The sequence below is a fragment of the Tupaia chinensis genome, unplaced genomic scaffold (genome assembly GCF_000334495.1).
Source record: "Tupaia chinensis unplaced genomic scaffold, TupChi_1.0 Scaffold000081_1, whole genome shotgun sequence".
Lineage (NCBI taxonomy): Eukaryota > Metazoa > Chordata > Mammalia > Scandentia > Tupaiidae > Tupaia > Tupaia belangeri.
In genome coordinates this window covers 5240893-5267631 of record NW_006159542.1, presented here as the reverse complement: position 1 = coordinate 5267631, position 26739 = coordinate 5240893, and the positions used below count along the sequence as shown (strand labels likewise).

The window sequence follows — 26739 nt, the reverse complement described above, 5'->3', positions numbered from 1 at the left end:
AGCAGGAAAAACAGAGCCAGCATGGGCGAGTGGGAGTGGGGGCACTGGTGGAGTATCTGTGCCACAAAAGCAGGACTCAGTCTGGGAGAGGGAGTGACCAGGCCCACACCAGAGCTGGCCGAGAAGGGCAGGGTCGGCAATTCAAAACAGCTGCCAGGTCCCGGCATTTTGATGTGCCCGTGCTACAGAGCAGAGGTTGCCGAAGGAGCGTCCCTTCTCTCTGCCTGACCCGTGGGGGCAGGCTCGGCTCCATTTCTTTGGCAGTTTCCCCGTCTATAAATGGTACGGTCCCTTCATGCATTGTGGTGGCCTGGTTGGGATCACAGGAGACAGGCCAGGTGAGGTGTGTGCATGGTACCCGGCTCCCAGAAAGGGTTCACTACCGGTTCACTACTAAGGTTCACTGTCATCAGCGTTTGCTGTGTTGAAGCCCAGAGCCCTCCAGGAAGCTGCTGGCCACTACACCTGAGGCCTCCATTGCCTGCCTTCCCAGGAAGGACCCAGCCCCGCCTGGCCGTAGAGTCAGACCAACAGGGACTGGGGCCAATGCCCCTGCAAGGCTCTATGCCAGGACTCTGGTGCCACATAGCCATATAGCCAGGGCCACTCAGGGCAACCTTTCTCTACAACTCCCAGACAAGTTGAAGGCCGCAAGAGTGTGCTCTGGGAGTCAGGGGAGTCAGGCCATGGCAGCTGCTCAGGGCATTCTGCATGGCCTGGGTCAGCTATCTAGTGCTTTCCTTAAGCCATCTGGTCTTCGCTGTCAGGTTAGCAAAGACTGGCTGTGGACATGGCTGACCAAGGCCCAGTGCTCACCTGCTGGGCACCCGATAGGGTGCTGCACAGCTGGGCAGGAGTCTCGGCCGGCAGCCCCGCTCTCCCGCCCACACTCCTCGGCAGTCGCCGTCCCCAGCTTCCATGGTGCTGCATCTTCCCCTCTTGTTCTAACTTCCCCTGTCCCCTGGATCTCCCACGGGCCAGCGTCCTCTGTCCCCTGTCCCTCCTGTGGGCCAGCCTCTCACATCCTCTGTCTCCTGTATTGGCTCTGGTCAAACCTTGTGCCTCTGATACTCCAGTCCACCCTGCCAGGGCATCCCGCCATCTTCCTAAAACGCCGGCTTCTCACTTGCCTCCCCAGCTCCAACACCGATGCCCCCAGCCGCGTCTTACAACCCCGTCAATCTTTCGTCCTTAGTCTGACATTGAAGGTTCTCCCTGTTAGGATGAGTTAACCCTGCTGACTCCCCTTGAGGGTTCTAGTTCAAGCCCCCTGCTCCCCTCAGCCTCTCGATCAGCGGCCACACTCAACCCCTAGCTCCACCTGCCGACCTGGCATGGTGCCCAGCACCGGGGAAAAGTTCAGGGTGCCTCTGGCCCGGGTGGGAATCCTCCATGAGGACCTGGAAACCTCTCCTCTGGGACCCCAGAGAGCCCACACACACATTCCCCAATCCCAGCACCCGCTCTGTGGCCATAGGTCCAGGCCTCACGTAAACACTCACTTTGGCTCCAGGAGGGCCGGGGAGACCTGGGTTTCCATAAGGCCCAGGAGGACCCTGGAAAGGAAAAAAAAAAAAAAAAATGAGAGGAAATAGGAGGTACCTTGTTTCCAACACTGAGGCCAGCCCCTGCCTGCCCCAGTGGTTCCGCGTTTTTTTCCCACATCCAGTCTTCACAACACCATCATGGTTACTCGGCCTGCCTTCAGGAGGGCAGCTCGGGGCCAGGCCCTGGGGAAGCACTTTCCGCACATTATTCACTTCAGCCTGTCAACCCACCACAAGGTGCTTCCTAATTCCAACCTCGGAGATGAGGTTTGTGCCCGTCTCAGTCACCCAACTGCAAGGGGACAGAGCTGGACTTTGACGTCAGATATGCCTGTGCTCAGAGGACCAGTCCTTGGCCCTTGGTTTTTTACCACTTTCCCACTTTCTCGACCTGACCCCAGTCACCCTTCCCAGCCTCCTCGGGCTCAAACCACACTTAGCTGTTCTCTACTCTACAATGCACCTGGCACCTTCTCTCCTCATCCCCTTTGCCCATGCTGTTCCCATCATCTAACATGTCTTTTCCATCCATTCCCTTTAGTTGAAACCCAATCCAACCTTTAAGACCTGGCTCAAATGCCACCTCCTCCAGGGAGTCTTCTAGGACTCTTCCAGCCTACAGGGAACCTCTTCACCCTTTGGACTCCAACTGGACATTTGCGCTATTAGGCTCTGGAGTTGGGAGCTCAATGAAGGCTGTGTTAACCTCTTTGAACCTCCCCTGGGGCTACAACATGGACTCAGAGCCCTCCCCTAGAATCCTACAAGCTCTGAACTACCAGGGTCCTCCAGAGACCATGGAGCATTTGGGTAGCTCCAGAGAGTACAAAAGTCTTGGCCAAGGTCAGAAGGCAGTTCTCTTAAACTGTGGCCAAGAGAGAGAGCAAAGTCTTGGTCTCAGGTCCACGATGCTCGGTTTTCCCAGGCTGTATCTGAATCCCCCGGCCACAGCTGGAGCTTACTATGCCTACTTTCTCCCAAAAGTGCCCTGGGCTAGAGCCTTCACCTCATAACATAAACAGAGATGGAAGAGTCAGGTAATATCCCAGGGCCTTTGCCCAGCAGGGATAATCTGGGGGCGATGGGAGCTGAGGGAGATACCTCGAGGGGTCCACGGTCTCCACCCCATCAGCCTCTAGACACTCCGCTCTCCCCCTGGTCCTCTTGATGTGCATGAAGGCGCTTCCTTCCTCCCTCTTGGAGGCCAGCTTCCCAGCTGCAGCCTGTCACATTCCAACCAAGGCACCTCCCTCTTCCTCAATGCCTGCCCTGGGACCCTCCCCTTCTCCAAATGCACCAGGAAGGAGCGGGATCCAGAGATCCAGAGTGTGCTCAGCCTGCCAAGGAATGTATAAGTGCCACGTGTGACCCTCCCTCGGAAATAATCGGCCCTCCTGCTCCCTCCCACCAAGCACCGTGTCCTGACACAGGAATGGACCTACAGTGTCAGGACCTGGTCCCAGTTCTGAGTCTCAGGCAGCACTCCCCAGCCGCAGCCTCAGTCTCCCCCTCTGTGCTACAAAACTCTGGGATCCAGCAGTCTCTAAAGAATCTGAAAAATCCCAGATGTCCACCCCAACCCAGGCTCCTGGGGTCTAGCCATGAAGCTCAGCCAGAACCGGGGGTGTCTGAGGAGGGGTCCCTGCCACCCAGCTCCCCCAGCCAGAGCCAAGGGTGGGCTACACAAGGGCAAGGGTAGCTGCCTTTCCCCAGTCGTGTCCCAGCTGTCCCGCAGATGGTGGGCAGGAGCTCAGCCACCCCCTGTGCAGCCCCTGAAAGTGGGGGCTTCCCAATCCTCTGCCCCACCTCCCACCCCTCTCCAGCCACTGCCTTGTAGAGAAACGAAGCACATAGTTGACTAGAAGCCAGCAGACCAATTCTATAAACGCTGCAGCCCAGAAAGCGGGGTGGGGGAGGACTCAGGGATTCCCTGCATCCCTCAGTGGTCCCAGGAACTATGCAGAGGTGGATAGGGGCAGGACTACGAGCTCTGGTGGCCACAGGTGAGACCCTGCCCCTCCCTGAGCCCCAGAGCCACCATCTGTGCAGAGAGGGGCTGAGACGGTAGAAACCAGCATGCTATTATCTTTGGAATTTTATGATCTATGGAATTTCCAGTCTACAGACAGGGTGATGGGGGTGGGGCAGGCAGAGAGCCTAGGAGCCGGTCAGCAGGGCTGGTCATTCCCCGGGGCTGGGGGAAACCCTGGAATTGCCTCCCCATCAGCCCAGGTTTCCTAGGGGAACTGAGGGCTGGAGGAGGGAAGGGACTTGCTTAAGATCACACAGCCTCTCGGTGCAAATGTTCTTGACTCCCAGACCAGACCTCTTTATCAACGCCACGTAAGAAAGAGAGGTAAGGCCTGTCTCTGGCCAGAAGGGGCTCATGGAGTAGATGGACAGAAGAGCTGACAGATGGCCGAGAGGGTAGACCCTCAGTCAGACTGCCCTTGCTCAGCCCTGGCTCTGGCGTTTGCTCTGTTTGACCTCATCCGAAGTAACTGAGCCTTTCCGAGCCTCGGGTTCCTCCCGTGTAGAATGAAGAGACTATTAGAACCTAGTTCTCAGGATGGCTGGGAAGATGGAAGGAGAACACGATACGCAGCTCAGCAAATGGTTTAGCCATCATGAGGGCCTTCAAAAAATGACGTGTGCCCTCCGTGAACCACTGCAGGAGTGGCAAGGAGGGCGTGGTCGTCTGAAAAGGAGGGGGCATTTGCTCTCAGCCATGAGCACAGACGGCGTTTGCAAAGGCGAGCACGCAGGGTATAGAGGACGGTGGCGTGCAGGCACTGGGGAGAGTCTGAGCTGCATCCCAGTGCCGCGCGGTGACCCCGGGCTGCAAGGTCCCCTGTCTGCGATACTGTGATAGCTGCAGTCTCCAGCTCTGGGCATGTACTCACAGAGGCTCCAAAGCCAGGAGGAAATGCAGCCTCAGATGGCAGATTCCAGAGCCCGGGGCCCAGGCAGCACAGGGCCAGGTCTGGAGGGAACCAGGGCTCGGGTAATTACATAACCAGAACCATCCGCTAGGCTCAGAGCTAAAAATATGCCCCAGGCAGCTATCTCTGCCAGGGCCTCACCAGGCACCCAGCGTGGGAAAAGCTGATGCAGCCTGGGCACAGGTGCCAGATGCCATGGGTGCCAGCCCTTGAGAAGGGGCTGATTTCCCTCTAAGAGGACCCCAAGGGTCCCAGGACATAGTTAAGAGCCTGAGCTCCAGCCCTCACTTTGCCACTTCCTACATGGTTTCCTCATTCCTAAAATGAGAGTGATCCTACTGGCCCGTCGGGGATCCATGGCAGCCTAAGATGACGTCTCAGAGGCAACGGGTCGGGGCTGCTTTCCCTCCAAGGCTTCGGCTAGCTCCCACCTCCCACCACAGCCCTGCCAAGCTGTCCTCCAACCTCTGGTTGAACCCCTCCAGCATGGAAAGTTCACCCCTCCCTGGCCTGGTCCATCTAGCTGCCTGTGTCAGCCTCCCCACCCCAGGGGGGCCCTAAGGACATAGACGTAAGGCTCACATCCTCCCACATCAGGTCCATTCCAAACACTGGACCCATCCGCTCAGGGCATGCTCAGGAGCCCCTTCCCTTCCCAGGCTGCGAAGGGTGCCCGCATGGACAACTGAGACCTGAAGCACACTGCTGCCCCGTGCTGTGTTTGTGCACGTGACACTCCCAGGAGTCCTACATTCACCCCTGACGGGCAACACGGAAAATGAGTGCCAGAGAGGGACCGGGACGAGCCTGAGGACACACAGCAAGCCTGGAACTTCAGACACAGTGAGACGTAGGGGCCAACTGGAGCTCCAAAGGACAGCATGCAATCACTCACCCGAGGCCCTCGTGCACCGGGAGGGCCAGGCAACCCAGGCAGCCCGGGGGGACCCTGAAGAGAAAGTAAGAAGACAGCATCAGACATCACCAAGTGGCAGTAGGGGACGGGTTCAAGTAGTCATTCAACAATCCTGTCCAGAGCTTTGGGCATGGAAACCCCATGGCTGAGAAAATGGGGGTCCCCTGAACTCCCTGCCCTGAGGAACTCATGCTTTTGGAGGGGTTTCAGAACTTTGCAGCTCCTGTTTCTCAGACTTTGAAATTCGTATCTTTTAGCAGGATGTTACCTCCACCAGAAAGCCTTCCCTGAACCCTTCCCCAAGTTGGGTCAAGTCCTATCTTTCCCTCTATTTTAATGGGCACTCTATTCTTTGGGGAACTGTCTGCTTAGGAGACTCTCTCTCTCATCAGATCATGTTCTCCTCAAAGGAACTAATGGGATATGAGTCATCGCTCTCCCCAGGGCTCAGCCAAGTTCTCCACAGAGCCAGAGCAGAGACGGGACTTGGCCAAGGTCACACCATGCATCTTTGCACCATGGACAGGCAATGTAGCATAAAGGGCAGAAGCACAGGCTTATGACTCAGACAGACATGGGTTCAAATCCCCACACCGCGTGGGTGGGTTGCCCCACCCGCCTATAAAATGGGAGCAGTACTGCCCTCCTCATGGAATTATTTCAAGGATGATACATGAGATAGTAAACATTTAGCCCAGTGCCTGGACCATTGATGGGCACTCCAACCATCTGTTTCCTGGCCTTAAGGCCCAGCAGCAGCCTCCTCCTTGGTCTCCTGCCTCCAATTTCTCTTCCACTCTGCCCTCCCTTCTCCAGTTCTCCACACAGCCTCATTTACCTTCCCAAAGCACTCCCCTGCTCAAAAGCATTTAATGGCTCCCGTTTGCACAAGAGAATGGCCTAACCCTGAAGGCTGGCATTTAGGTGCACCAGGCCTCCTCTTGTTCTTCACACAGGATGGGAGGAAACAGTAGACTTCCTAAGCCCTGAGCTGACCTCTGTTCGAATCCTGCTTTTACTAGTTAATAGCTAGGGACTCTGGACTGCCTTTCACCTGAGTTTCAGGTGCTCCCCTTTAAAACAGTTTCAGCCGCCACTGTCCCGCCTGTCCGGAGGAATGAATGGAGATTAATCCAGTGTCTGACGTGAAGAGCGGAGCCCGGGCCTTCGAAGGAAGCCAGGCTTTCGAGGATGTGTGAGGCCTGGGGAATTCATTTGTTTCAAATAACCATCAACGAGATTCCAGGTTTCCTGCCCAGAGTTAAAGTCGGTGTTGAAAACCCAGTACGGTTTGGCTGGTAATTAATCCAGATCTCACGCTGGGCAGACTCGGCTCACAGTTCTGGCCTGTGAACACCACGTGCTCGCTCGCCCATGAATAAAAATCAGAGGATAGATCCAGACGAGCTGATATGAACATCAAGGCCCCACGGTCCCTGGACAAGAGCCCCGGGGGAGAGGGGGCGGGGCAGGGCTGCCGTGTGACCTCGGACAAATCCCAGCCACCTCCGAACATCCGGGAATCTCTGGCCAAATTGGCAGGCACCTTCCCTCTATCTGGAGCTGGGGGCTGGGTGTGAGGTCCCGGGTCCTACGCCCAGCTCTGCAGGTTTGGGATTTGGGGCCAGTCTTGCCTCTTCTCCCAGCTGGCTTTAGCGGGAACCGTGGAGGGCAGTGGAAGAGGGGGGGCCTGGGTTCACGCCAGACACCCCCACTTACTAGCTGGGTGACTGAGGGCAAGTCACTTCAGTCTCTACGTCTTTGTTTCTATAACTGAAATGAGGACAACAATAGCACCCAGGCGACAGATAATCTATAAAAAGTGCTAATCCCAGTGCCTGGCGCTCAGTCAACGTGTGAAAAATGCTAGCTGGTATTTCTGTTGAGTGCCTGGAACCTTCTCGAATCATCATTTTAAGCCACCCTTCTTCACATGTGGTTCTGGGGTCAGAAAAAGTAGAAGGTCCTCCTTGGCCCAATTCTCCCAGGTGACCCGGAATTAAACAAGAAACCAGAGAGAGGCAAAGGAAGTTGTCAAAGGTTAACAACTCTTAATAACTGTCCACACAGCCATGAAGAGGCCGAGCCTGGGTGCAAACCCAAGACCATGGGGCCTGTCTCCCTGGACAGCTTCCACACAGACATCCTGGCCAGGCGTGTCTCTGACTAGGTGTGCGACCTTGGGGAGTCCCTTCCCCTCTATGCACTGACCATTCCAGCCCTGGTGCTTCCTGAGCTGCAGGAGGCCTTGGCAGGAGGAATTTCCTCCTCTAGGTTATCAGGCAGGAGAGGAGAGGAGAGATCATCCTCATCCACAGAGAAGGCCAGGGCCCAGAGGGGTGGAGGGCCCGTGCAGGCCTCCAGAGAGGGAGGCTCTGGGGTGTCCCTCCCTCATGGACGTGGGCAGGGCAGCAGCTGTAGAGACCTGGGCACTCCCTTCTGGCACTTCCTCTGCCCTAGCAATGGGGGCATCCAGGCTGGAGTCTGACCTCATCCACAACATCTGCAGAGCACGCTCTACGTGCCCGATGGGACCCACGGCCTGGCCTGGTGATGGCTGCCCAGGCCTGACGCCCTGACACGACAGCCCAGGCCTGGCTGCAGTCCCGGCTGTGGTCCCCTTCACTCTACCAACCCGGGCCGGGGCCACCATCTCTGGTTCCAGCTATGGGCCTGACCCTTCCTCATCAGGGCTCACCCACTCTGTTAGTGAGCGAGCAAGGGTGGGCACCCCCAGTCCCCCCTCGCCAATCTGTCCTGAGACCCTGCCTGTTCCCATACAGTGGAAAAACGCTGCCATCTCTTTCCAGGCCTCGAAGCCTGAGCGGGTGACTCTGGGATGATTCACGAGGCTGGGGTGGGATTTTCCACTCCACGCCGCAAACAACGGGGCCTCTGAAAGGGCCAGGAGCGGAGGGGAGGGGAGCGGGGGCGGCAGGCCTATCTGGGGGAGGTGGAGGAGGCCTGGCCCCAGGCTCACGCAAACAGAGCGATGGAAACAGCCATGCAGACCCCGCCCCGGGGCTTCCCCCAAGGGTCCTGGCCTGACAGCCAGGCCTAGGGGAACCCCATCCCATGGAACAAGTCCACCCTTGTGTCCAGCTGCAACAGCCCTCCTGCCAAGCCTCTCAGAGAGCAGTCTGTCTTGGCATCTCCCCTGGCAGCTAGCAGGGAGAGATTTTACAGGCCTGGGACGGGAGAGACTGGAGCCCAGGCCTGAGCATGCTGCTAGCTGCCATGTGACCCTGAGCAAGGGCCCTTCGGTCTCTGGGTCTCTGCTCTGTGCCTGGGGCCTGCTGGGGGTGGGTGGGGGTCTCAAAGCTACTCCTATCTCTGAGCATCTGAGCTCACAGGGTCCTGTGCCTTCCCCAGTCTCTGTTCTAGGGGAGGATCCACTGGGATAGTTTCTCAGTAGGAATTCAGTTCTGTGTGGCCTCAAGTGAGTTACTTCAGCTCCCTGTGCCTCCCGGTCTCAGTCTGCCCAGCTGTGAAATGGGGAGTGACCCTCATCTTCTGAGATAATATGTGGGAGCGCCACCGATAATTCTCCATCTGCTCCCCCGACCATTCTGCGCCCCCTGGCCTCTTACACATGGCAGCCCTGTGCTTCCTTGCACTCTGGCTTCCGTGGGGTTCCGCCGATTGGAGACCCTGAGAAGGGACTGCAGAGTAGGAGAGAGGGAGTGGGGCATTTCTCTGCAGGCTGTCTCCCCGCCCTGTGTAGTCTGGCGGCAACTGTGCAGCTGCACGTCCCCAGCTCCTGTCTGGAGCCCCTTGCTCAAGGTCTTAACTCTTGTTGGGTTCTGGTTAACCCTTCCCTCCACCGCCGGGCCCTGCAGGCCTGGGTGTGGTAGCAGTGTCCTGCTGTTGCTAGGCCCCCTGCTGGTTCCTTGGGTGCTACTCACAGCTCCCTAGTCTTTTCCTTAATCCCCCAAGGAACCTGGAGCCATCAGGCCAGCTAACAGCAAGCGCTGGAAATGATATGCTAAAGACCAAGCAAAACGGCCTCTAGTCTCCTCACTTCTGGGTGATGCTGGTGTAAAGGGGATTTCTCAAGTTCTAACCCCGATTTCTTTCTTACCTTTTCTTCCTTTCACTCTCTCTTTCTTTCATTTTTAATTTTTTTTATCTTTGCCATAAGGCATGTGCACTCACCAGGGGAGACAGAGAGGAAAAGTGAGAAATCACTCTCCAGGGGGATGGCCAGCAATCCCTCTCCTCTCGGGATTTTGGGCATGCATGCACACATAGCCAGCATGTTTTTCAGTCACCGGGTCTGGGGCTCGAACCGCAGAGCCACCCAGTTATCCTTTTTTTTTTTGGAGAGGCTTTTGCTACAGGGCGCGTGTGCTTGCCAGAAAGACAGAAAGCAAGAAATCACCCCCTAGGGAGGATGGCCACGCCGCAATCCCTTCTCCTCCATTCTCCGCTCGGGGTCTTGGGCACATACACACATGGACCCGGCGTGAGTTTAAGCCACCGGGTCCGGGACTCAAACCACCGTCAACTACATGGGAGTCCAGCGACATAGCCATTGCACCAACTGCTGGTCCCCAGATCCTGTTACCTTAACCTCCATGCCACCTGCTGCCCCCACCCCAATTTCTAACCGCCAAAAGTACGAAGGCCCTAGAGATGCCAAGAGATGCCCCTCCAGTCACGCCCTGGGGCTGTTGGGAACACAAACTAATGAAAATGAGTCAAGAAGCTATGAAAGAAGCCGAGGGTATGGAGGTGGGGAAATGGGGCAGGCCTGCCCCCAAGCCCCTGCTACCCAGCTGACAAGTGAGCGATCCTCCTGTCCACTCATCCTCCTGTCCAGAGCACCTGGAGGGTGGGGATCTGCACTTGAACCACGCCTGCACCATGGACAGCCCTGATTAGGTGAGTCCGCTCTGCAAGCTAATGTGACACTGTGCCCAGACTCTCCTGTTCACCGGACACAGCAACATCCCCCCCTAGCACCCACCAGAAGCTCATAGCTGCGGCCTCAGCAATCTATAAGGACCCGGATTCTACTGCCGGCTGCTCTACATCCCTCATCTCACTGACTCCACACAGCCATCCTAACAGGTAGGTGGTGGCAGAACTAAGACTCAGAGAGGTTAAGTGACTTATCAAAGGTCACACAGCACCAGGCATGAAGAAGGCTCTCAATCAACAGCTGGGCAGAGAAGGAATGGTTCCAATCCAGGTCATTCCAAATCCCAAGTGCACAAGCTTTTGCATTATATTGGGCTGTCAGAAAAGTCATAATGGATTTTTCTGTTTTTCTTTGCAAAACTATGTCATGACTCTTCAGACGACCCAATACACGGCCTCCTCGTTGCCCTGGCAGGAGAGCTCTGTGTAGCCTCAAGGAGCTTGACCTGGGAGTAGGGACAACCTGGTTTGGGTGAGGAGCAAATTCTTTGATTGATTTCACAGATAGTGACAGAATATCTGCTGCAGGCCAGGCCCTCAGCCGGGTCTCCCTGAGGTGACGCTTGCGGAAAGTGCAAGTGTGTGCAAATGCCAGCGGCCCGATCGTGAATAAATAAGGCCTTGACTCGCCTCCTCCCAGGCGCGGGGCTTCTGTGCAGCTTCTGTGCAGCCTCTGTGAACCGTGGCCTCCCCGCCCCAACTCACTCGGGGCCAAGCTCAGCTTTTCCATGCCCCCCCCCCGAGGCTCCCACAGAGCTCCTTCACTCGGCAGCTACGGCTCCTGGCAGGCTTCAGCCCAGAACTCTGTCTCTGCCTCTGCCAGCCATTTTCGTGCCCTCGAGAACTGGGCGGCAGGTCTGTGCATGCACACACAACCCCTGCACCCGTCTCGGGCATGGCAAGGTCCCACTGTCATTTTTCAGGGAGAGATTCTCAATGCCCTGTGAGAGGGGAGACTGAGCGCCAAGAGGGGGAAGACTCCCGCAAAGTCACTCAGCAAACCTAGAGGCGAGCACCCTCCTGGCTTCCTTAACTGTAGTTTTGTGTTCGGTGTCTGCAAATCCTCAGGCCGCCCCTCCTCCCTGCGCGGCAGGTGGGAGCTATTCTTATATCTACTGAAACTGAGGCTCAGAGTGGATCGGAGTCATAGCACTAGCCAGGGGTGGAGCGGCCAGCACTGGAGCCCCGGTCTCTGGGTCCCCACATGGGGATAAGTAAGCCCTGTGTCCAGGGCAGCACAGCTCCGGCCCTGCTGGGCTTAGATCCTAAAGTATTAGGTCGTCAGGAAACTCCTGACACATTTCTCTATGCAAATACATCATGACTTTCCTGAAGACCCAACACATGGGGTCAGGGAGGATCAGGAAATACAGACGGAATGGGAGTCCATGGCACCGACAGCCGCTTCCATTGTATCATTCTGGTATCCAGTAAATAGGAAGAGGCTGGTCACCACACAGGCAAAGATTCCAGCAGCTTCTGGGGTGCTATTGGAGTGAGGCTAGGTTCTAAGCTGGGGGAGGCTGGTGGCAGAGACAGCATGGGCATAAGGCAGGGGTGCCCGCTGACCATGGTGGATGCCATCCGTGAGGGCTGGAGGAGCAGGAAGACCCTTGTTCTCAGCTGGACATCGGGGACCCAGGGCTGCCGACTGGCTCCTTCAGAACATACCAGGTGCCCTCGGCCAAGTCCTCTACCGCTCCGCCCATCAGAGCACCTGGAGGGTGGGGATCTGCACACTTGTCCTGCCCTCCTGCACCCACTGCCACAAGTCCCAAGGGAGACGCCAATCAGGTGGAAGCAGCTCGTGAAACTGAGTACAGAAGCTAGAGATTCGTTTAGATGTTGAGTCCTTTCGTGGAGGCTAAGGACAGGGCCTGACTCATCTCTGAAGCCCCCAGTCCTGGGTCCCAGAGCCTCAGAGTAGATACTCAGAGGAGTGGAATGGAATTTGCTGGTCTTGGAGTCTAGAGTCAGGGACGTCAACTTCAACTCGACTTTCTACATGCTGTGTGACCTCAGACAAGCCTTGCCCTCTCTGGGCACAATCACCTACCTCCTCACCTGCCCAAGGATGAGGGCTGAACCCAATGGGCCCTAAACATGCATCAGCTGGCCAGGAACTCGGTGCTTTCTTTGATGTTTTGAAGCACATAGATGTCTGGCAGGAGGCCTCACATCCTGCTGACCCAGAGCACCGGGCCCAGGGCAAAGTATGCAGTTCTGGCACACAGTAGGCCCAAAGGCATACTCTGCACTGCAGGAAGTCACTCCTGCTCCAGCTCTGCTCGCCCAGACGTGGCCTTCTCCTCTCTCCACCCCACACACGCCCTGGGGAGGGGTGGCCAGCCACCTGCGTAGCCAGAGTGGAAACCCTGTGGCTCACCACCCTCCTCTGTGCACACACAGCTCGGGAAGCTCAGTGGTCAGGCCCAAAGAGCCTAGAGCCAGAGTCGGGCCAGGTAGCTAGGAGGGGTTGAAAGGATTCCCTGTTCTTTCTTCGGGAAAGCGGTGGCTCCCAGCTCTCTACACTGCCAATTCCAGAACATGGAATCTGAGCATAATGTTGACATAATTGCAAAGCAATGCATATAATTTCCATAAGTTCTACAATATGGTTATAATAAAAGCGGCCTCTCAGTCCCCTTGGAGACAGGCTGAATAAATATTATTCCTAATGATTATTAAAACTCATTAAGCGTGTTTGTAAGACCCGGGAATTCCCAGCGTCTGCCACCAACTCCACATCGTAGGGAGCCCTAACCTCCAACACAGAGCCCAGTGGGAGCTGCGGCTCCAGCAGCAGGGAGCAGGCCACCGTGCGCCGTGGTCATCTCCGAGGCAGGAAGGGAGCAGAGCGGAGGCCTGTCCCTTCTAAAAACTCTATCCCATCATTCCCCACCCGGAGGAATTGGCCTCCAGCTGTGGGAAGGTCGTTGCCCCTGGAGACGGTCCCAGGCAAGCCGGAGGCACCAACCCCGAGACCCTCTCCTGCACATGGAATGTTCTTTCTTTTTCCTTTGCTCGTTCGCTCTGGCTGACCTTCCTCATCTCAAACTCCTCTGCCAGGACCCACAAACCAAATGCCTCCAGGTGCCAGCAGGCAGGTCTCATCAACAGGTGAAAGGATGCTTGAAGATTCAACTAGGGGACATGAGGACCGTGCCGAAGGGAATGGGTTTGTCCCATCTACAGGGACAGCGAAGGCCACCCCATCTCCCACTTCCCAAGAGATGCTGGTTGCCAATCCTTTTATAAGAAATCTTTGACATTTTTTAAATGCTAGTAACTTATTCGATTTTTTTAAAGAGTGCTGTGTGTGCCAAACAAAACACGTCCCGGGCTACCCAGGCGTGATCTCTGTCCACAACTCCGATGGGCCACAGGAGCATTGTTCCAGGAGTTAGAGGAGCTGGGCCGTGGCCACTGCCCAGTGCACTCTGCACAGCCGGGGTTGGTCAGTGCTTTCCTGAAACCGCTTGGTCTCTGCTATCCGGTTAGCAAAGAATGACCATGGACCCGGGCCGCCAAAAGCCCAGAGTGCTCTCTGCCTGGGAGTGGCCACCAGACCTGAGTCTGTCCCAGTGGATCATGAAACTGGAGCAGGATGTTCGCTAAGGGAGAGCGCAGAGCCCAAGGAGTCAGGGACTGGGTTCGTGGCAAGACTGCCCACAGCCAGCACCCGCTAAGCTGCTCTTCTCCCCTGCCTTTACCAGGACCAAACTGCCCACTCACCCACCCGAGCTCCAAGCAGCATGCAGGCCCCACCATGTCTTACCGGCAGACCACAGTCTCCCTTGGGCCCGGGAGGCCCCATCAGCAGAGGAAAAGGCGTGGGTCCTGCCAGGTGGAAGAATGAGTATCCACTGCTCGTGGGCCGGGGACTGGAGGACAGGAGGCGTGCTGGGGCCAACACCAGGGCTGGGGTGGTGTGCCGAGTGGCCGGGGGCTGTCTGGGGCTGGGCCTGGTCGTTGGATGGTTCAAAGGGGCGTCCCCAGCTGCCTTCCCAGGTCCGAAGGGGACTGGCTTCCGGAGGCCTCTCTCAGGTCCGGCTTCCTTTGAGGCTTCTGATCCAGTAGGTTTTTTGCTTCCAGTGGGGGCTGAGCCAGGATCGAGGGTGGGTGGTGCTGTTCTGGGGGTTCTGGTGCCCAAGGCAGGAGGTACCACAGAGGCTGGTGGCTGAGTGGTCCTGGTGGAGCCAGGATGGGGGGCAGGAGATGGCAACAAAATGGTGGTCCAGGGAGCTGTGTGGGTGCTGGTGCTGGCAGAGGCTGGCTTACTGGCACGACTGGTCAACCTGGCCTCGGTCTGGGCTACTGTGGGGACAGGCTTTCTCACGGAGCCAGCAGTGGGAAGAAGGGGCTGGGCACTGGGTGGTGGGGGTCTCTGCCCCAGCTTCCCAGCAGGACGCAAGACTTTGGCAGGAGCTGGGAGGGACGTGGGCAGCACTGGCTTCTGGGTGGGTGGGGCTGACCTCGTGGATGAAGGTGCAGCTGTTTTAAGGTCACGATGGGGGTTTTGGGCAGGGACAACAGGAGCAGAAGGGGCTGACGGCTTGGTGGGGGGACTTCGGGGCATCTGGGTGGCTGTGATCTTCCACAAGGCCGCAGAGGGGGCAGTTCTGGCTGAAGCAGCCACTGAGGCTGGGAGCAGCCGGGGAAGTGCTTTACTCGCTGGGAGCTTGGCAGGTGGCAGGGGGGTCCGAGCTGGGGCTTCAGCTGTGAGATGCTGGTGAGGGTCTGTGGGGCTAGTCCTGTGGGGCTTGGTGGCCATGGTGGGCACCACAGTCACCCTGGGCCCCCTGCCTGCTGCCCTTGACCCCAGGGCAGGTGTGACAGTGGTCAAGTTCTCCAGGCCTAGCCGGGCGAGGTCTGTCTGGAAGGGGGAGGATCTGCCAGCGTCCTGGGGGAGGAGGGGTCCCAACTGGGGCCGGTAGGCATCGGCCTGGCCACACTGCTTTCTCAGGTGGGTACAGTAATTGTGAGCGACCCGCGTCACGGGGAGGACACTGAACTGGCACAGGGCGCCTTCAAACTGAACCGCATGTGGGCTCATCTTCCCAAAGAGGAAGGAGCCCTCGGGGTCCAGCTCCGGGTCCCTGTGGAAAGGCAGTGGAACTGGCATCCGGCGCTGCCCGCAGGCCGTGACCAGGGTGACTGTGCGGCCGCGCAGCTCCAGGGCCAGGTGGTGCCAGCGCCCGTCGTGCACGTCGAGGTCGAAGGCCACGGAGCGCCGGGGCCCCAGGTGCAGCACCATCTTGCCAGGGAGGAATTGCAGGCCCAGCTGCAGCTTCCGCTCCCGGCTGCGGACAGCGAAGAGGAAGGCATGGTTCACGCGGTGCGAGCAGAGGCTCAGCACGACCGCCAGCTCTGTGCCCAGGGCGGCGGGCAGGACGGCGGCCGTGGGCGCCTGGAGCCGGGCCCGCTGCGTGAAGATGAAGCCCGACTGGAAGGGAATGACTCCTGGGGGCACGGGGCTCCGGCCCGCTCCTGCCTTCGTCCATCTGAGACCCAGACGCTGCAGGACGTCCACATCTGAGGGAGGGAAGAGGGGAAGGCACCGTCAGGGCTGCTTCCACCCGTGCCCCTGCTGGGCAACATGGGTGGCCCCTCGCGGCTCCCTGGTGTTCTGTTCATTCATCTCACAGGTAAGTAGCGGGCGACAACCCAGAGTGCAGCGGGGGGGCCACCAGGGGACCCCAAGCCCTCATTTGGCTGCTCCAGATCACGGTTAAAGTGACACCAGCTTCCCTGTACATGCCAAGCACACCTGCATGCCTGTGATCCAGGCCAGCTGAAGCTGGAAGTGGAGATCCCATCGGGAATATCTCTCACTCTCTTCCTGTATCTCTCCCTCTCATGGAAGAAATAAAGACCGACCTGAAACACATACATGCAGAGACTCTGGAGCCAACTTCCTGGGATCAAATCCCAGTTGTGCCACTTACTAATGCTGTGACTGTAGCACCTCAGTTTTCCCAGCGATTGAATGGGGTAATAATATTGGGCTATCGGAACAGTCATGATGACACATATTTACATAGAAAAAGAAAAAATACTTCATGACTTTTCCAACAACCCAATAGCACCAACATCATGGTTGGATGTCATGACAAGAAGGATGTCATGACAATTAGATGAGTGAATACATTTTTTAAAAAGGGCCTGGCACTTATAAATAAGCACATTCAAATGATAGCTACTAATATTAAAAATTGTGACAGTCACTAAACGCTACCGCTAAGAGCATTAAGGCTGCCCGGCAATGACTCATTATACCCCTTTCTGATACCTCAAAAGCCATCTTCTCCTGGAGGGACCAGCAGTTAGCGTAATGGCTATGTCGCTGGACTCCCACATGGTCGACCGCAGTTCGCGTCCCGGATCCGGTGGCTTAAAACTCACACCGGGCGCGTGTGCGTGCGTGCCCAAGATCCCGAGAGGAGAATGGAGGAGAAGGGATTGTGGCGTGGCCATCCCCCCTGGGGGGTGATTTCTTGCTTTCTGTCTCTCTGTCTCTCTCTGTCTGTCTGGCAAGCGCGTGGGCCCTATAGCAAAAACCTCTTAAAAAAAAAAAAAAAAAAAAAAGCTGTCTCTTCCTGGAAACAGACCCACAGCCAGGGCCCAGGGTGACAGGAGCAGATGTGTCATCAGGGCTTGGTGAGGATATCCAGGGACCTGACTGGTCTCCTCACATCCTCAGGGGCCCACTCAGTCCCCTTTCCACCCTTAAAGTCTCTCCCTGGTCAGAGCGAGGAGGGAAGCTTCTATCTGCTACCAAGAGGGAGGTGAGTCCTCCCTGTGTGGCTTTGGGGAGAGGCCGGGAAGTCATCAAGGCGTCCCTGCAACCTCTGTCCTCTGGCGAAGCGTTTGGACATCCAGGCATGGTCTGGCCAGGTCACATCCGCCCAATAATTATGTCGGCAGGGCTTGCCAGAGCAAAAGGAGGGTTCCCAGAGTGTTTATGGAAAGGCTTCCTGACCTTGCCTCTCCCGGGTCATTCGACCTCCTGAAGTTGGCCGAAGTGCCAGTGTCCGCAGGAGGCCTGTCCCGGCAGGGACAGAGAGGCTGCTTCTGGAATGGAGGTCGGGGCCGTACTCAGGGCCCTGCCCCAAGCTCAGCAAGCTGGTCCTCGAGTGCTCAACACTCTCCTCTCAGCGGTGCAAGGGCTATGCTGGCGGCCAGATGCAGCTCTTGCACGTAATAGACTCACAGTTGACAGCTGTGAGACGGCTTGACAGACGGACAGACAGATGGGCCCCTCGGGGAAACTGAGGACCTGGGTGCTGGCAACATGACTCCACAGTGGGCTCTTGGCGAGAAAGTCAAGACTGAAAGCCTAACAGGACCACCAGTAAAATGGGGCTATAAGGGGCACCAGCAGATGGTGTAATGGTTACATCGTTGGGTTCTCACATAATCGACCGCAGTTCAAGTCCCAGACTCGGCAGCTTAAAACTCATGTCAGGTGCATGTGTGTGCATGTCCAAAATCCCAAGAGGTAAATGGAGGAGAAGGGATTGCAGCATGGCCTTCGCTCCTGGGGGGTGGTTTCTCACTTTCTATCTCTCTGTCTCTTCGGTGAGCATGTGTGCCCCATAGCAAAAAATCTCATTACAAAAAAAAAAAATGGGGCTCCTCACCAAGCCCTACACCAGGTTACTCTGCTCGAGTTATGGCCCATGGGCCTCAGTGTCCCTGCCTGTAAGGCCAGGGGGCTGAATTGGAGCTGAAGGTGACAAAGTATTGATGCTGCTCTAAGAGTTCTGGAGCTCCAGGCTGCTGCTTCAGACTGGCTCAAGGTCAAGACCCTCTTTGTCCTGTAGGACCCAAGGCCCTTACATTTCACTTCAACTTTCTCCTTTCCACCCTTTCCCCCATTTTTTCTTCTTTTAAAAAAACATGTATTTATTTACTTATCTAGTTATTTGTTGTGATTGTCAAGCCACTGGGTCCGAGACTCGAACCACGATCCACTTATGTGGGAATCCAGCACCTGAACCACCATGCTATCCCACTTCTGTCTGTCTCCAGGTTCGAAGCCACAATGAACCACTGCTGAAGGACTCCCTTAGCAGGAGCATGTCTTCCATGCTTAATCACAGATGCCTGCTTGTTACCATGAAATGCTATTCACTATAAACAATTTCCAAAAGGGAGGGGCTGCCTGGCTGGGGAAGAGGTGGAGTAGGAAGTCTCCTGCCCTGCTCCCCCTCACCCCACCAACTGCCCCGAGGATCCCCTCAGGCAGGTGGCACAGTTGAGCTTTCCCTTATCCTCTCTTGGTGGGTTTCAAAGCCAATGACCAGCTGGTTTCCAGGACCCCCCCAAAAAACATCTGCAGCTAAGCAGTAAGAACCCCAGCTCTGACCCCTGGAGCTGAGAGGTGGTCGGCGCTGAGCTGCCTGGTCTCTAACCCTGGGTGCCCCATGGGATGGGGAAGCTCTGTTCTTTGCCTAAACTTTTCAGCTTCGTGATATAATTAATGACAATAAACACAAAATGTATTGAGCACGTACTGTATACCAGCTGCTTTATATGCGTTATCTCAGTTGCTTCCCTCAGCTGTGACTGAAGCAGGTACTCTTTATCACGCCCATGTAGATGAGCTTCAGAGAGTTAGACAGAATCACTCGCCCAAGATCATGTGGCTTGTCAATGGTACAGCTGGAGTGTGAACCCCGATCACCAGGCCCTGGGGTCTTCATTCTTAACCACTAGGCTAGACCGCTCGAGAGCCTCTCAGACACAATGGAACATCCAGAAACCCATCGGGACAAAGAGACGGGGAACGGGGGAGTGAATTCAACCCCACGCCAAGATGGAAGAGCCTAGCCAGCTGGCCCCAGCAAGAGCCCTTTATTACATAAACCTGGCTCCACACAGCTCCGGCCTCTCCCCGGCCCCCAACCCTCCCCCCAACCCCCAGTGCCTGAGTCAGGACTCTGGACAGCTGTTCACCTACTTTGTGAGGGAAACAGCAAGCTTGGAAAATATGACATTTGCACAAAATTTGCAGGGCAGCAGAAGTCTCTTCCGGGCCCAGCCCTCCCCTCCCAAGGGCCCAATCTCTGCCGAGTGGCCAGGTCAGGCCACAGGGACTCCCAGATGCCCGGCCGCCTGCTCTAGCACACAGGCCTGGCGTGGAAGAGGGGGCTGGGAGGCTATTTTAAGAGGCGCTGTGGCTGCTTGACAAACAGATGTGGGAGAGGTTTCGGTTTCCACGGACAGCTGTGTAGCCAGCCCACGGCAGCCCCTGCCCCCTGGACAGCTCCTTGGGGCAGGAGGGAAAAACAGGACCTCACGGACAGGGGCGGGATCTCAGGCTTGGTCAGTGACAGCCGTGGCCTTCTAGTGCCCTTGCTCAGCAGCTCTGAGAGTACCCATTAGACAGAGAGGAGGCACTGAGGCTGCCTGAACCAAAGTGATTTATTTCGATTCTGTCCCAGATAGGAAGATGGGGGTTGTCCATCCACATCTCTGCACTGAGTTCTTTCCATCTCTTGGGAAACTTTAAATGTGATTCTCTGAAGGCTGTAGAGACCTTGCCAAGGATCCACTCCGTTCTACCCATGGGCAAACAGAGTCCTAGTTAGGGACACAGACGTCTCCCACCCCTTGACTTTCAGGCCCCTTCCGTCCTCCTTTGTCTGCCCCTGGACAAAGAAAAGAGAAAATTACCTTCAGGAGTTCCTTGGGCGGAGGCCAGGTGACAGGCAAACGCGACTAAGATCCAGGTGAAGAGAAACCCCCTAGAGACCGAGAGACACAAGCAGACAGGGCATCAGCTTCCACCGATCGTGCCCAGATCCGGCCCAGGGAGCCCAGGCCTAGTCTCATCCATGGGAGGCAGGAAGCAAGGTACAGGTTCCAGGACCCCATATGGACAGCCCAGGCCCCCAGGCGCAGCCTCTCGGGCTGTACCTGCTTACACCACACAAACCCGACCTCACTTTACAGATCGATAAGCCAAGGTCACAGGGCAGGAAGCGGCAGCCAGGAAGCCCCACCCTGGGTGTCAGAAGAGCCAGGGTCCAGCTTAAAAATCTGCTGCTGACTCTGGGCAGTCAGGGGCCAACTCATCTCTGTCTCTGGGCCTCAGTCTCCCCATCTTCACTATGGCCTCACGATCTTGAGACCCTTCCCAAGACCACAGCCAATGGGCGGCAAAGCCAGGGGTGAAAGGTCAGTGGAATGACCAGACTGGACCTGCTCAAAGATCAGGAGAGAGAAGACCTGCACCCCAGGACCAGTGCCGAACTCCAGCAGGGGCACATGGCTGTGTGAAGGCAGCTGCCTACCTGGCTGGATGCTGATGGAAAGAGGTAGAGAGAACAGGAGAGATGGGGAGTCCCCAGGGCCAGGTGCAAACGTGGCCCCGGCGTGCACCAGCCTGTGTGACCCAGGGAGTCCCAGGCTCCCTGAGCCTGCCTCGTCTGCAGCATGGGCTAGCACTCCCCATCCTGCAGGCCAGGCGTCAGGACTAATGAGCTCATGCCTGTCGTGGTCTTGGCCTGCTGCCAGCCACGAAAGTGCTCCGGGGACAGTCCCTGCTGTCCCTGCACTCCGGGGCCAGGAAGAGTTAACGCTCCACTCGGTGGCTGCTGCCAAGACGGGCAGAGATGATGATCTGGTTTCACCTTCCTGTGGGAGCAGCCGCCGGGGACACCTGAAGCCACCCAGGGCATCTGATCCCCAGGCGGGCGGAGAAGAGGGGGCACGTGGCCAGAGACAGCCGGGACCCAAGTAGAGAATGCCGCCCCGGGCGGGTGGGGATGGTGAGGCTGGGCCAGAGTCCCAGGATCCATTTCCAAGAGCTAAGCTAGGATGGCATGGTTCTGGGAAGCATGTGACCCAGGAAACCCATCTACCAGGGCCGAGGTTTGGAGCCCCCGGTTCCCAGGGCTCCCTGGGCACCTCAGAGGACACGCTTATCCTGTCTGCCAGCCTCCTGGACATTCACAGTTGACTGCGGCCACCAACCGTGATGCCCTGGGCCCTGTGAAAGGTCGTTACCTGTCCACAGCCATCCTTCCTTCCAGACAGGCATGGACCTCAGAGGATACTGGATCAATCTGGGTAAGTCTAAGCCGATCCTGGGAATTTCATTCGCCCTGCCAATAACTGACTTAGGCATGCAACTGTGGCCAAGGAGAGGTGAGGGATGCCTACCAGGGGCCCTGGGAAAGTGTTCCCAAAGGAAAGGTTTTCTACTGGACTCTGTGTGTTATTGAGTGAGGGTATACTGCTCGAGGAGCTGCAGCCATTTTGTGCACATGAGATAACAAGCCCATGTCAGAATACAAAAAATAGTGGGTATTTGATGACACTGTGGAGAGGCTAACTGAACTCTAGTACTCTTCTTCCCTGGGCCCTCTTGATAGGGAAAATAGTAACCCCTTTGATTGCTTAAACCAGATTAAGTTAGGTCTTCGGCCACGCAGTATAAAGCAAACTGGCTAAAACAAGACTGACGACAGTCCCTTGAAAGCCTTCTCCAGCTTCGGGACCTCTGCACGGGCTGCTCCCGTCATCTAGAACACTCCTCTCCTGGGCAGTTACTGCACAGCTTTACGATCCCAGCTCAGGTGTCACTGGGGCACAGAGGGTGCCTTTTTCTATTTTCCTATTCCCCTTTCAAGACCAGGTCCCTGAAAGGCAAGGCTATCTGTCTTGTTCACGCCCATATTAGTAAGTATCCAGCACACGTTTTCCAAGATGAATAAAGATTACCTGGCATTACAGGACCCTGGACTTTACACAGTGTCTTCCCAAAGCCCTAAATCCCCAGGACCGTTCCTGGGTAATCCTTGCCCCACCCCATTCTATTCCATCTGCTGCGGCTGCCGGGAACATGTCTTTTCCCTGGGGTCTCTGTGGGGAAGGACTGAAGATCCAAGTGCCTCCATGCCGCGGAGTTGCCTGGAGAGAAGGGCAGGGGCGGGGCCCACCCTCCTGACATGACCTGTCCACCTGACGCAAATGGCAGCCCACTGGTCCTGGAACGAAATGAGAGGAGTTGGGTTTTATTTGATGTGCGGGGAAAACAGAGGGCCTCCATCTCCTCCTCAAGGCCACCTTGGACAAGCTCTAGGTTCCCAACTCCTCGGTACTCTTTCTTACATCCCTGGGGAGGTACTCCAGGAATCTGCGGCTGCTATCTTGGAGAAGGAAGAGCTATCTCTTACAACCCAGCCTAGACAGTCCCTGGAGCACAGCCGCATACCAAAAGGCTCTGAGAAGTCCTGCCATAAAGACCTTGTGCGTCCTATCACTCAGCCGTCTCCAAATAAAGAGGATCAGGGAACAGAGGAGACCTCCTCCGAGCACACCGTTCCTCTCCTGTGTTCCTGCGACTCCTCTAGTGTCTGTCCCGTTGCCTCCCGGCCTCCTCTCTTCTGGCCCTCTCCTGGCACTGGTCCGTATTCCTTCCGTCCTTCACTGCATTAATGACACCTCCACTCTTCTTGGGATGTTTTCCCAAGCTGACGAAGAGGGGCCTAGTGGGAGCGAGTAGGGCAAGGACCTCTCTTCTGGACGTGGTGGTGTCAAACTGCGCTACAGAGAATCAGAGGGCCAAGTGGGGTGGGGGGTATTTTCACCCCCAAAGGTCAAGAGAAAGAAGACTCACAAGGTGGATGGAGGTAGAGTCTCTTCAGTTCAGCTTCCTAACACCATGGCTTCTACCTTGAGAATTTCAGCCCCGAAGGCCTGGTACAAAAGCATTCAGCTCCCACTCATTCACACTGATAGATACGCCTGTCCCCTCAGACCTGGGATTCTGTGTGCCCTTGACCCCTACAGTGCCCAAACAGAGGGTATGTCTGAGTGGGAGAAAGCCCTTCGCAATCCTCTCCTGACTCAGGTTCCAGCTCCATCACTTCTTTGCAAAGCTGGGCAACTGGGGCCCAGAAAAGGAAGTGACTCACCTAAAACCACACAGCACTTCGACTCTGCCACTGAATGGTCCTTCTCATTTGACTCATCTCCCATGGAGAAGAAATCAGAGACTCGCAGAGACTTCCAACTTGCCAGAGCCCTGAGCCCCAGCCTTCACCCCCAGGAGCAGAGATGCAGCTCAGGGAGCCAAGGAGCCATCTAAGTAAGCTCCAGGCCTGGAAAGTTGGCTCCCGGAGGGAGGCCCGGCCAACTCTGTGCTGCCGTTCCAATCCTGTTTAGGCTACTGCTAGTAACGTTTAGTGCCTGTGCTGGCTCGGGCCTTTGTTCTTCCAGACTTCTGTTTTCACCACGGCCTCGTGGGCCCTGGCTCTGTGAACCCCGGGCTCCGGAATGTCGGGAAGACCAGAGTGCAGGGACCAGAGAGGGCAGGAGGCCGGCGAAACAGGAGCCACAAGGAAGGGAGCAATGGAAACAGCCTGGCCACACAGCCCTCCGAGAAGGAAGCCCAGGCGTTCTACTCCCTGCAGAGGGCCCTGTGCCAGCGCACTAAATGTGGCTTCCCCGGGATGACTGGGCTGCCAGGACCTGCAGCCTGCCTGATGCTTTTTCCTCCATCCTTGTTACCTGAAAACACACAGGACTTGGAGACCCAGACCAGCACGAATGTCTGCAGAGGGTGCAGGGCTGAGACCAGGGCATGGAAACTCTCAAGGAAGGTGGTTCCTTGCACATTGGGCTTGGCTCTTCTCCCAGGGCCTAAGCTGGCCACGAACTACAGGGCAGCAGAGGGGCGGAACTGTCCCACCTGCTCCCATGGACTGGCCAGGCCCCATGTGCCCAGACAACCACACCCGGTCTCCTTCTTTCACACCTTACCCCTACTGCACGGGAACACAGATGGGTCATCTGTCTGGCCAGGACACAGCCCAGAACTTTCCCATTGACTCACACGCCCATTCAAGATGAAGTGAATAATAATCCACATAGCAGCTGCCATTCACTGAGCTCCTACATGCCAGGCACTGTTCTGAGCCCATTACAGGCACGGTCCCATGGAACCTCATAAAACCATGCTAGCTGGAAAGAAGAAGCCCATTTTGTGGCTGAGAAAAACAAGAAGCGGAAAGGTGAGTGGCTGGCCCACACAGGCTGGGCCGTCAGGATTCACACTCGAGGCTGCGCGAGGGCAAGGCTCACACTGTCTGCCTTGACTGGCGTCTGTCCTACTGAGGTGAGTCCTACTGGTTCACCATCAACTGAAGCAACACCTCCGTGCACGGAGCCGAGCTGTGGGATATCAAGAGGGTCTCTAGACAGAGTTGAGGGGGAGAACATGTGACCAAGGAACAGGGGGAGTGCTCAGAAAGGGGCACAGAAAATGGGCCACCTTCGGAGGGCAGGCCCCTTCCAGGACACCCTAGTGGGGCGGATGGCCATGGAGGCACAGTGGGCATGTGAGCACCAGGGAAGGAGAAAGTTCCAAGCACTGGGCGGACAGGAAAGGCCGGCAGAGGCCAGGGGTGTGCTCTGTAATAGGGTCATGGAGCCCAGGCTGGCCAAAGGGGACAGAGTAGGGCTGGAAGGCGTGCTAGAGCCAAAGAGCACAGGATTCCAGTCCACGCCTGGTGAGGAAGGCAGAGAGGCAGAGGCTGCCCTCCAAGCATTGGGGCTGTCGGCTGCCCAAAGCTTGGGCCCCACTATCGGGTACCCGCCTGGCACCACTTTTCTGCTCAACCACTGGCATCTACTCTGGCAAAGGGTCTTCTGGAGAAAATGAGTCAGCAGAGAGCTCCCTGTGCTCTGCGTGTGTGTGTGTGTGTGTGTGTGTGTGTGTGTGTTGCGGTGGGGGAATCTCAACCAGCCCGCTTTTTCCAAGACATGGGAAGGGGGGGGGGATCCACATAGCAGCTGCCATTCACTGAGCTCTTACAACATGCCAGGCACTGTTCTGAGCCCATTACAGGCACGGTCCCATGGAACCTCATAAAACCATGCTAGCTGGAAAGAAGAAGCCCATTTTGTGGCTGAGAAAAACAAGAAGCGGAAAGGTGAGTGGCTGGCCCACACAGGCTGGGCCGTCAGGATTCACACTCGAGGCTGCGCGAGGGCAAGGCTCACACTGTCTGCCTTGACTGGCGTCTGTCCTACTGAGGTGAGTCCTACTGGTTCACCATCAACTGAAGCAACACCTCCGTGCACGGAGCCGAGCTGTGGGATATCAAGAGGGTCTCTAGACAGAGTTGAGGGGGAGAACATGTGACCAAGGAACAGGGGGAGTGCTCAGAAAGGGGCACAGAAAATGGGCCACCTTCGGAGGGCAGGCCCCTTCCAGGACACCCTAGTGGGGCGGATGGCCATGGAGGCACAGTGGGCATGTGAGCACCAGGGAAGGAGAAAGTTCCAAGCACTGGGCGGACAGGAAAGGCCGGCAGAGGCCAGGGGTGTGCTCTGTAATAGGGTCATGGAGCCCAGGCTGGCCAAAGGGGACAGAGTAGGGCTGGAAGGCGTGCTAGAGCCAAAGAGCACAGGATTCCAGTCCACGCCTGGTGAGGAAGGCAGAGAGGCAGAGGCTGCCCTCCAAGCATTGGGGCTGTCGGCTGCCCAAAGCTTGGGCCCCACTATCGGGTACCCGCCTGGCACCACTTTTCTGCTCAACCACTGGCATCTACTCTGGCAAAGGGTCTTCTGGAGAAAATGAGTCAGCAGAGAGCTCCCTGTGCTCTGCGTGTGTGTGTGTGTGTGTGTGTGTGTGTGTGTGTTGCGGTGGGGGAATCTCAACCAGCCCGCTTTTTCCAAGACATGGGAAGGGGGGGGGGGATAACATCCCCCTGATTCCAGCTCAGAGGGGGTGGGGCAGGCAGAGCTGAAGCCCTGACCAGCCTCTTGGGAGTGTCCTGGGTCCTGGGGGCAGGACGGAGAGAGGGCTCCCACGCACCCGCACGCAGTGGCCGGCTCTTGTTCACACTCCCTTCTCCCTCTCCCTTACAACGCCCACTGCACACTGAGAATCCCGGCTGGCTCCGGGTCCCAGCTCTGCGCTGGTCCTCTCTGGTCCGGGGTCTCCCCAACGGCACAGTGAGGGTTCCACTTGGTCTCCCCCAGGACCCCGTCCGCTCTGACAAGCTGGCTCCCTTCTCGTTCACACACGTGAAGGGTCAGGAACTGAGAGCTTCCCAGGAGAAGGGACAGACTGAGACACAGACCCGGGGCAGTTCACACACACACGGGGCATGTCCAGAAACGCGGGACGTGCAGAGCCACACAGACACGGAGACAGGAGCAGGACGCGGGAGCGAGGGACCTGGACTCCTAAGGGCAGCTTCACAAGACAGAGAGCAGACGTACAGGTTCGGAACCTGCACACAGCGAGACAAGGAACACAAAGACAGCCCCAAAGGAGACCTCAGGCATCCAGAATGTCCCCCTCTGCGCCCGCGGGCCACTTCAGGGGCCACCCCCACCTCCCACCCCCGATTCCCGGGACAGGCTTTCCCGGGGCCCCCCCCCCCCA

At 56.9% G+C, this 26739-nt stretch overlaps 1 protein-coding gene across 1 annotated transcript in view; it reads right to left on the bottom strand.

Moving 5' to 3' along the window:
• Positions 1–26739, bottom strand: part of COL27A1 (collagen type XXVII alpha 1 chain) — a 191819-nt gene that overhangs the window by 149355 nt on the left and 15725 nt on the right. The window contains exons 6-9 of the mRNA XM_027769364.1: positions 20010–20080; positions 14107–15863; positions 5385–5438; positions 1503–1556 (exon numbers count right to left, since the gene is read on the bottom strand). Coding sequence (XP_027625165.1) covers positions 1503–1556; positions 5385–5438; positions 14107–15863; positions 20010–20080 — 1936 coding nt within the window. The remainder of the gene's footprint in view (positions 1–1502; positions 1557–5384; positions 5439–14106; positions 15864–20009; positions 20081–26739) is intronic.